The 10,792-nt window shown below is 42.2% G+C and overlaps 1 protein-coding gene across 2 annotated transcripts; it reads right to left on the bottom strand.

Moving 5' to 3' along the window:
* Positions 1 to 1,044: 1,044 nt before the first annotated feature.
* LOC147451083 (uncharacterized) lies at positions 1,045 to 5,586 on the bottom strand. Of its 2 annotated transcripts, XM_086520039.1 has the most exons (4): positions 4,788 to 5,586; positions 3,599 to 4,718; positions 2,705 to 3,375; positions 1,045 to 2,557 (listed from the first exon to the last, which is right to left on the bottom strand). In XM_086520039.1, the coding sequence occupies exons 2-4, from the start codon at positions 4,684 to 4,686 to the stop codon at positions 1,539 to 1,541; spliced, it is 2,778 nt and encodes a 925-aa protein (XP_086376165.1). In that variant the 5' UTR covers positions 4,687 to 4,718; positions 4,788 to 5,586; the 3' UTR covers positions 1,045 to 1,538. The 2 variants fall into 2 exon arrangements, with proteins under 2 accessions (XP_086376165.1, XP_086376164.1); XM_086520038.1 differs by having other exon boundaries at positions 3,599 to 5,586.
* Between the last annotated feature and the right edge of the window lie 5,206 nt (positions 5,587 to 10,792).

Below are 10,792 nucleotides of genomic sequence, written 5' to 3'. Positions count from 1 at the left end.
ATTGAAAAGGAATATTTCAAATTAAAGTCTCATCTTTGTTGTTGTGGAGGCATATTTAGGTAGGCCTCATGATTTCATCACTTGCTAATAAGGTGAAAGCCACATATGCTTGAAGTTTGACCTAGATCGTTCAAGCTTCATACTTAAAGATTTCACACAAGTTGCCATCCTTCGGTTGAGATAAATGTTTCTCCTAGCTTTGCTATTGGGCATTGCCTCAAGGGTGCCTTCCCACTGTACAAGCTCTTGGAATTTCAGATTATTGAGTAATAGTTTTCTTAGTTTAACCTCTTCCATGATGCTAAAAGGGTAAAAAGTTAATTCCTATAAATTTGAAATTTAAGTGCTCATATAATATATTGACATCTCTTTATGTTTATTCATTTTTTGTTCAGATCCCAAGTCTTCCCATCTACTAGGCTACTGGGAGAGGTAAAAGAAAATGTATTAATTAGTGAGATTCCCCCCACCCAAAAAACATAAACGAAATGGTCATTACCCCCGCCCCCCCTCCCCCTTTCTATGTCACGCAAGCAGTCTCGCTGCACAGACGCGCATTCAGGCAGAGACAGTGTGGACGCGACTTTGATGGCACTAGAGAGCGTCGGGGGATGACTGCCCTGATCGCACGCACAGTGTGAGAGAGAGAGAGAGAGAGAGAGAGAGAGAGAGAGAGAGAGACTCACTCTTTTTCCCCTCAACCTCTCACGCTTCCATTCACCCCCTTCAACTAATAGGCGATTTTTCTATTTTTCCCCAGCTGGTACCTCCTACCAGCTTGGGGACTTGTATGAGAGGCTATCCAACACTTGTAATAAATGTATCGAGTCGGTTTCGGACTCTACCACTTAGCTTCACAATTGTTACTCACTGCCCTAGACCAACAACGAGGAACCTCAAGATGCATAACGCTTTACTTGCAATACTTAAGAAAAAAAGAATTGAGAGCAGCCTCGCCATCATCTCTCCCTCTACGCTCCTACTCCACTGTCCCTCATCGCCCCTCCGCTACTTCAACCTCTTGCACCTTATGACAGACCTATGCCGCCCGTCCAACACCTCGCCTTCTTCTCCATTCAAAAAATAAATAAAAAAATAAAAATCGATTGCCCAAAAGTCTCCCCTCGCCTCTGTATGCTAGAAAGTAGAAGTTAGAACCTTTATTTTCTCCAACATCTCCATTTCCTTCAAGGTCCGGCGGCGGTGAAATAACACATTCATGTAAACTCTTCATTCGAATGGCAAACAATGAAGTAAGTTTAGTGTAACCCCCACCTATCAATTTGGAAGTTAAAATGTACATTTCAAATTGTGAGGTTTTAAAACCTATAAAAATGAAAGGAAATTAGTGTAAAAATGCAGATATAGGAATTTACGTTTTGAAATTTGAAAAAGGGGCTTTGTTTTATTAGGTTGTGTGAAGCTTGCTAGTATCCTACACAGTTGCTTTGAAGGAGATGAACAAGTAGTATCGACCCACATGTGTGTCAGTCAGCAGTAAGAGGCAATTCCAAGGCAAAGCAGAGCTATTACTTGGGTCAGAACTTAGAACATTGTGAGGGAGAGCCTGTTATACTATCTACTTCTACAATCTCTCCATTTTCGCATGCTAGAACATCCTGCTTTAGCTTGGCGCCAGCCCCCTTGAGGCCCTTCAAGCTAGTTGGCTGATTGAACAGGTTAAGCACTGGCAAGCGATCGAACGGAGGTAGCCTCTGCTGTGGAAGCAATGGCCAGAAGTCCTCCTGCAGCAAAGGCACCTCAAAATCCTCCTTGTTGTGCTTCAATACATTGTCTGAGGCATTGATATGTGCACCCGGCTCCATATGATTGGTAGAAAAGCTTGCTTGCTGAGGAAAATTGGGGTATAAAGCCACATAGCCTCTCAAATACATCATGTCTATCAAGAATTTTTTCCAGGATGCTTGCCACCCATTGGTTCGTGATTTGGGTATCTGCACAGGGTTTTGTTTTGCATCTACCGTGTATCTCATCCCCATGTACTTGTGAAACTCTCGCCAGTGCTTGGGGAAGAAGAGAGAACCCCAGCTACATGGCAATTGATGAAGGTATGGCATGTTGGGATGTATGTGCTGGAAAAACTCTGTGGCATTCCACTTAGGTCTTTCCTTGACAACTTCCACGAGCCTTGGCGTGTACAAGGCGATTGCACTGAGTTCTGGCAGAAAGACGGTGGGGTCATAGTGATACGCAAGTAATGCGTACTTTAGCCACATGTAATAGAAGGGGGAGACTTCAATGTCATCCTCCAAAAGGAGTCCAAACTCATCATCTGAAGCAGGGTACCAGCTCTCACTTACAGCCCGAATAAGCCCCCCTTGGATAATACGCCTTCGTACTACCTTTGTGCCATGTGACCATGCAAAATTATTCACCACCTTTAGGGTCTCGTCGTCCACTTTGCTGTCCATATTGATGGTAATTGCGATTGAATCACCCAGATAGTATGCATTTGTCAGTGAGTTCAGTAGTCTTTCAAGGGACCTGGCCCTATCCTGCGTGACGATGTTTACAGAGATCCTCATTTTGCTCCAAGCTGGTCATAAAAAGTGAAGATACAGTTAGGTATTATTTTTTACTGAGATTTAATCGTGATGTGATGGTGACAACCACATCAACATGCAGCCAACCAATGCACACATAAGAGAGCTTGACTTTGCAGCATGCTGGAAGAACCACTTACCCTGCAAGGATTGATGCCGTAAGCTGGCCATCCACAATGAGTGAGCAATGGTGTTGCGAGGAAGTAAGACAAGAGATGTATTTGTCCCATAATTGGTCACAGCCAACTGCAAGGCATCCCTTACGCAAGATTGCCCATTGTCAACAGCCACCACCAAAGCTGGGGAGTGAATCTTAATCAGTCCTTTGATGGCACCATACAATTCTTGCATGAGGGAGACATCAGAAAGTAAGGATCCAGCTACAGATCCAATTTCTAGATTAAAGATCTTGAAACGTCGGTCGTGGCATGAGGCAGCAGGCCACCCAAGCTTGTTGGCAGCCTCTTCACAAGGACATAGAAATCCACCTGACACTACCAAAAAGGCCTTCTTTAGAGGAGTGGCACGGAAGCGGTGGATTAGAGGTGCAAAGTCAGTTACATCCTGCAGCCTGTGAGCATACATGAGAGCATCTACTTGTTGAGGGTACATTGCAGCCCATTGTGTCACATAGCCTCTTGAGAAGGTCCTCCACCATTGATCATCTCTTACTTGCACCACATCTTTGAAGATGACAGTAGTTTCTGAAATCTGAGCTAGCCGATGCTCCCTGTCTCCCCACGTATCCTTCTCTTGAGGATTAATGGGCACCACAAAAGAGCCAGCATCCCTGTACTTTTGAAGCTGATAACTGCAAGCATGGATATTGCAGGGAGAAGGCACCCCCAAACCAGAAGGAATGGTTAGAAACCAGCTGGTGCACCCCCATACACACCTAATATGATGTATATCACACACACAGGCATACATATGCAGACATTAAATCATTTGTGTGCAGTGGTTTGTGCTTGTGCAGATAATGCATTGCAAGTGTGCAGATTAATGTAATCAACAATGCAAAGCATGATCAACACCTCAAGTGAAGATCCTCTCCAGTTGCAAATGTGAAGGGAGTTTCAATAAACAGCGTCTTCACGAGATCAGCCGAGAGGAACCATGAGCTGGACAGGAAGTCAACTTGGACAATCCTATCCACCATGATCTCATAAGCAGGGTCAGGCAGATACAAGCCCGCCTCTTTGGACCCATACTTCCTGTAGCTCGGGAAGCTATAATCCTTTTGCCTGAATGGCAACACCCTACCGATGCTGCCTAGAACGGCATTACCATATTTCTCTGTGCCTGCAATGTGAGAAAGAATTTCCAGCATCCTCCTCCCAGGAATCATGTCATCATCTAGAATATATACAAAGTCTGCCCCCTCTGCTTGCAAGGCAATCTGAAATCTCCCGTAATACTTGAAATCGAATGAAGAGCACACAAAACTTATGCGTGTGTCATTGTACATTTCCACTATTCTCCGGATTAACTCTGCTTTGGGGCTGCCAAACGCAAGCACCCATACCCTGTGAACAGCTATGGTTTGCTTCAGCAGAGTATCGAGTTGTGCACATAATGTCTTTCGTTTGAAGTGATTAAGAAGGACTGTGATCTTTGGCTGTCTCTCTTGGATGTTCCAAGCTGAAGGGAGAGCCATGAGTTCATCGAGGGTTTCACAGCCTCTTCTCTGCTGCTGGAACTCCATGATCTCATTAAAGAGCTCTCTTTTGGAAGCTAACACCCTGGTGTCATTGGATTTTTTCTGCTCGAAAGTTATCGATTGATATTCACATGCGAGAGCTTGGTGTGATGAAGATGTTATGTTCCCTTGTTTTGGATAGCCAGTGAGCTGTCTCCGGTTGGTGGGGTTAAAAACCAATCCCTTCCACTGCCTGGCAATGTGAGATGCCCATGATGATGATCTATCAGAGTCTGTTACAACGTCAATGCCCGGGCTCATGAAATAAAGCAAGAATGTAGCATATACTGCAAAAGCAAATTGAAGGCAAGTGAGGCTTGCTACAACATGTACATTCTTGTTTTTGCGGTTTCTGACTGCAAGTTCTGGGGTGCCAATGTCAGTAAATTCACCACTCGGCTTGCTTGCTGATGCGACTCCCATTGCTTTAAATGATAGGTTATATTGTAATTCACCTATGATGAAATGAAAAGAAAAGTCAGTTTTGAGTAGCGATTATAGTGGTGCTCTTTTAGCATTGTTACCTCACATCTAGTGCACCACGCATGATTAGGCACACGGTTGTGTCGCTGTTGCCCTTGTGGTTGCTCAACAAAGGCGATCACAACAGAACTGGTCTGTGTCACTTGCGAGCGGGTGTTATCGCATCAGATCAGGAGCAAGCATGAGGGCCGTGATTGCATCAGTAGTGGTTGGCTAAAATTACCCACCAGAAATGTCAAACAGGTGCGCTCACTTGGAGATTTTTGGGCAACACAGTGGCTGTGAGTGCTAGTCGGGAGTGAGAGTGGTGGTCTGTGTGTGTGTGTGTGTGTGTGTGTGTGTGAGAGAGAGAGAGAGAGAGAGAGAAGAAGATGCATAATTTACTTTAAAGCTTAAAGCAGGGGAAGTTTTTAGGAGTTACTCGAATTTTTTGAGATCGAAGGAGAGCATGCGGTTGACTGCGAGGCTGTTTCAGGTTCTCTCTCTCTCTCTCTGTGAGCTTTCCTAGCTAAATGCGCGGAAACTCATGATAGGAATTGCAGTTTACGAGAGAGAGATGCACGACGTGGGAGCATGCAAATGCATGAGAAATGGACGGCTTTGGGTTGCTCCTGCATCAAGAAAATTCCAGCTCTTCAACTCTTCGCTTCAAGATTATTATTCCGACGTGAACACACACACACGAGACACTGTGCAGTGTGAGTGGAGGACCCTGGTATGGTTCGTGTGGGGTTTGATCGACCCTTGTTGCTGTTATAAGACGTGGTCACGCACCATCACCCCGTGGTTGCTCCTTCTTGAAACGCTCTCTCCCACGGTCCACCCTTATGATGCTGATGTTGTTGACCTTGATCGACGTCATGTCGTAAAAATGGTGCGTGAATTAATGTAAGTAAGGAGAGGTTAGTGCAGCTTGCCTGCCTATTCATCAAATTGTTTTATTAGAGTGAGAATTGGGTACGATCCCCTTCTGATTGAGCATGGAAGGAAAAGGCGGGCATGCATGGCGTGGATAGTGCGCAGAGGAGGAAGACGACGCGTGGACGTCGTTGGAGGGATAGTAGGTGCCCGACAAGGATCAACGCACAAGCAAGCTGGACATGGGGTGGGTGCCAACACTTGCAAGCAAATAGTAGAAGGAAAATCTACTTTTTTAAAATTTATTATTGTGGCAACGAAGACAGCAAAGATGGCAAGGTCGAATGGTCAGCTCTAGGAAAACTCTCTTTGCTCCGTTGCATGTTCAACTCTTGCTCATGAGCACATGTGGTTTTACTCTCTGGTGCATCGACCCAAGGTTGCAAGGAAATCTTCATAAAATTCCACCTACATAAGAACCTAGAGCCAATAAGGATTTGAAGCATGTAACCTGCAGTAGCTATGGGAAATTCCATTTCCATCTTGATATGATAAACCAAAGAATATGGCTAGTACAAGTACAAGTACAACATTCCCAATTCTGGAGATTAAAGACGATGATTACTTGGTGAGCCCAAGGTCTTTTTTTCAATTAATCCTAAGCATAGACTCCGGATCAATGTGCGCACTCTTTTTCAACATCAAAAAGCAACGTTGTACATTGCAGAAGCCGATGGGGCAACACTAGCAAGAGCCAATGAAATCGAGCTGCATCATAAAAAGGAGAAAATAACGTCGTCGTAAGGGAACGGGGCTAGTTGGCGTGCAGGGCAAGGAGCAACAGGTAGAAAAGGGCGTGGAGCAAGCAATGCAAAGGCTAACGAGCAACAAGCCAAGAGCGCAAGTGAGTTGAAGGGGTAGTGCCACACACTCTCTCTCTGATCGGTACAATAGCCGATGCCACAATGCAACCTGCAAGCATATCAAAATCAAGACGAGAAGAGGCAGTGATTTTTTTCTTTTGTTAAAAGTCTTTAAAAAAAGGCTAACAAGTAAGATATTAGGGGCCACCAAGCAGGGCATAGAAGGGGGAAGTCGAATTGGAGAAGACACAATAGCGACTACAAGAAGGCGTGCAGTAGCGACTATAGGAGAGCAGTGAGGGCTTTCGGAAGCCTGGCAAGAGCATGTCGCCTTATGCACGACCCTCACATGGGTGACAGAATTCACATGGAGAAACATGGTGTGCTTGGCAATGCTTTGGTCGTTATGTATATACAAATGAGGTGCCAATACAAAAGCACATAAAGTTGTTGACAAGAATGCATCAATTGCACGATATGCCAAAACATGGTTGTGGGAAGAAAGCTTTGGGCTATTTTTACCCTAATGGAAAGGAACTAGTTTGCCTTGATTACTTATATGGTAAGAAGTAAAAATGTGATACTGGTGTGGATATTACCACTTGGCATAGGTCATGATGATGGCTCAAAGGGAATCTCCTCGAGGCTTTTGCCAAAAAGTCTATGACCACACATCACAAATGAGATTTTGCATTAAAAGATGTATGGAGGTGAAAATTTGCACATTATAATAAGGGAAAATTACCAAAATACCTAATCCTAGGAATTCCCTTGTGACATATTGTTGAAGGCTGATTCATACTAGAGGGATCCAAATAGCTTTTTTTCATCGATATTATATATTGCCTTGTCTTTGGATCCACATCTCTCATGGAAAGGCTAATTGTATTAATAGTCATGGAAACAACCTTAACCTGTATCTATTGATCTTTCTTGACTATATCTTTTGCATCAACAATCATATGTGTGGCATTTGTGACACATGCACAATCCCCTCTTTTCGATCACGAAAGCACGCAAGCTACACAAAGTAGCCTCAATCCATGACACATGAAACCCTACCTCGATAAACATTGAGCAACTCAAGTTCCTATGATTGATGCCCTTTTGAAGAGCTAGAGTTTCTATCATTTCAATCCTTCCCACTCCGGCCTTTGCATGCATCATCATGGTCACTACATGTATATCCATTGTATCTATTCCTACAATCAGCATGCTCTCTATCACTCCTTCGATCACCACATCCCTGTGGCTATGATCCTTTTTATATTCATCCTCTCTACCATGATGTCTTTGTCTTTAATGGCTTCTCTCATGTTGATTAGGTCTATTTTGGTGTCCATCGTCTTCTCGATTGAGTCGACCACGATCTCCATCATGACATCTTTTGCGACTTCTACCCTCGTGTTGAGTGTCACGCTCACTTCTGCTATCATGTCTACCATCACTTCTGCTTCTGTGTTGTTCCTCTTCTTTCAACCTAGCCTCATACAAGCCTCATGCTCAAGCTCCTTTGACGAAGTACTCAAGAAGCTCAATGCCATTCTCTTTGGGGCTTTTGGGAAACATTTCCAGCTTCTCAATCTTCTGGGAGAGGTTGGTGATGAACTTTACAGAACTTTGTCAGAACAGTCGATATTGGCTTCAAGCTAGGTGTAGACCGTCAAACTGAGGGATAAGTACTCTAAAGTTGTCAACCCATTGTCATGCTCTCTATGTTAAAAAGCATGGAGCGATGAATTTAATATATCAAGGTGACGTTGAGCGGCTCTAAATTTCTGAAAAGTCTTCATCAACATAGCCTACAAAAAAAAGCATATAGCCTTCGTTAACACTACTACTTTGTATAAGATAATCTCAACCGTCAAAGATTGCATAGCCAATTTCCACTTAAGCTTATCATTTGCAGATAAAGATTGCTCATAGCATGAAGACTCGCCGCAATATTTCTAATATCACATAGTCAAGAGATGTAACAAAACGTTAAGGAGGAAGGAAAACCCGAGTAGATATCCTTAACTCAAGCGCATTAGGTTGTTCCACCCTTTATTCTAACACAGGAGGGTTTTCCACATGTTGTAGTGGTTGTTCAAGTGCATTACGTACTCTATTATGCACTATTCCATTCCTCGTGAATCACCACACATCGATTCTCAATAGTAGGTATAGATTTCTTATGCATCTTTTGCTCGTTGAACTACACATCATTACTTCAAACAATCTTTTTTCTTTGGGATCCCAAAGACGATATCCTATTTCACCAAACTCGTAATAACCCAAGAATCTACATTTTCTTGACTTGGGGTCCAGCTTATTACGCCTATTCTTATGAACATGACAAAATGCTTCACAACCTCAAAGATGCTCATAAGAATGAATCTTTTTGGACCAAAGCATCTTTGTAACATGCTCATCTAGCACATGATTAGGTGACCTATTGAGGAGATGAATTGAAATAGAAAGTGCTTCTGTCCAAAGCCCTAGACAACATAGATCTGACTTTGTCTAGTATTGTTCTATTCATCCTCTCTGCAACACCATTTTTTGGAGGATTGTAAGGAGCAGTCAACTCACGTTTGATTCCCTTGAATCACAAAAGTCTTGAAAAGACTTTGAAACATACTCCTCACCATTGTCAGTGCATAATCACTTGACCTTCTCATTCTCAACTAGTGAGACAAATATTTTGAATTTATCAAGCGCCTGATCCTTGTGTTTCAGAGGATAAACAAAGACTTTGTAAGAATAGTCATTTATGAATGTGGCAAAATAAGAAGCACCCCCCAATGAGACGTTGAACATAGGACCACAAATATCACTATATATCAATTGTAAGCACTTCTATAGCCACTTGCTTTGTAAGAAATTTGTGTTTGTTTATCATGGCAAACAATGCACACATCTCTTAAAGGTAGAATAATCAAGACCCGATAAATAACCCAAAACAAGACAATGCTTTCATTCCCTTTCTACTCATATGACCCAGCCGAAAATGCCACAAAGAAGTATTTGGCTGCTTGGCTAGATATATAACTTTTTTTTAACTCTAGAAACATGTAGAATGTAAAGAGTTCCATGGAACTCGTCGCCACAATCAAGAACCCTTTGACAACTTCCAAGAAGCATCTCCAAAAGAGGTAAGGTAACCCTCATCATCAAGTTGCACAATGCTAAACAAAGTTTTGCCAACTTAGGAACGTGGATGAAGCCTTAGCTTGACCATGGTGTTAGGATTACGGTTAGAGAGATGGAGATTAAGATTAAGTTATGCCAAATACAAGAGCATTAAGGTAGAGTATAGAAACAAATGATAGAATCAAAAGTGAAATTAATTGATTAGAGAATAGCCTCTTAAATAAGCTTAGCACTCTACAATGATTGGCTAAAGAGGTTGCATTCTCTTGCTATTGGACCATGTTATCGTATCATCTTCCTAGGTGGATAGAGAGCTTTCTCATACAGTGGTGCCACAAGTTGGGCTTACCCTAACAAATGTCAAATGTATAGGTGGTCAAGGATTTCTATCATGTCATCAATACATTCAATGCTCACGATCATATTAATTGCAGCAAATAATTGAGTGCATTCAGACTAATTGAAGGACCTTTGTAAATGATTTTGTTCAATCAATGGCAAAAGAGGAACCAACATGGAAGTGGTGGATGGTGAATGGTGGTGAGTATTCCTCGACTTTACATCTACTTGTAATGAAAGTTTTGGCATAATGTGCAACAAATTCGAGCTTTGAGAAAAATTGGAGTATGTACAAGTATTTTCATAGCACAATTTACAACATATTATTAGCATACAAAGCTTAGTTTACTTGTTCTGCAATGAAAGGATATTGTATCATATCAAAAGTGTTGGCTATGAGGAAGAAATGCCTAGTTGAGCGTACGATTATGAAGTAAAAGATAAAGGTGAGTTTAACATTGGTGTATCTAAGTGCACAATTAGCTGAGATTGAAGAGGACCTCATGATAGATGTGAACGATTTAGCAAAGGAGAACAAACAATGGTGGACAGACACAAAGCAAAACAATGACTACACACTCAACATAAGATGTCACAAGTTTGCAAGACGTGAAATTTGTAACTCACATTTATATTCTTTAATAAGCTATGCAATGCTACTTTAAGTCAAAATTATAATGTCTATTGTTGTGAAGGCTTATGTTTAGACTGTGCTTCAAGAGATAGTTGACAAATAATTATGATGATTCTATTTTTTTTAAATATGCGTTATGATATGATATGAGATAGTTTGACAAAAAGAATCAACACGAACATTTATAGACGTCATGAAGAAAATACTCTCTACGATT

This window comes from Adiantum capillus-veneris, chromosome 9 (assembly GCF_014529385.1).
Source record: "Adiantum capillus-veneris isolate H3 chromosome 9, ASM1452938v2, whole genome shotgun sequence".
NCBI classification, from domain to species: domain Eukaryota; kingdom Viridiplantae; phylum Streptophyta; class Polypodiopsida; order Polypodiales; family Pteridaceae; genus Adiantum; species Adiantum capillus-veneris.
Note: the sequence above shows the minus strand (reverse complement) of the source record. Positions and strands in the feature narration are given on the sequence as shown.

Coding starts and splice junctions, on each gene's coding strand:
- LOC147451083 (XM_086520038.1), bottom strand. CDS start 4,686: ATGGGAGTCGCATCAGCAAGCAAGCCGAGTGGTGAATTTACTGACATT. Junction 3,376..3,598: donor GGAGAGGATCTTCACTTGAG/GTGTTGATCATG, acceptor CCATGCTTGCAG/TTATCAGCTTCAAAAGTACA. Junction 2,558..2,704: donor ACGGCATCAATCCTTGCAGG/GTAAGTGGTTCT, acceptor TTTTATGACCAG/CTTGGAGCAAAATGAGGATC.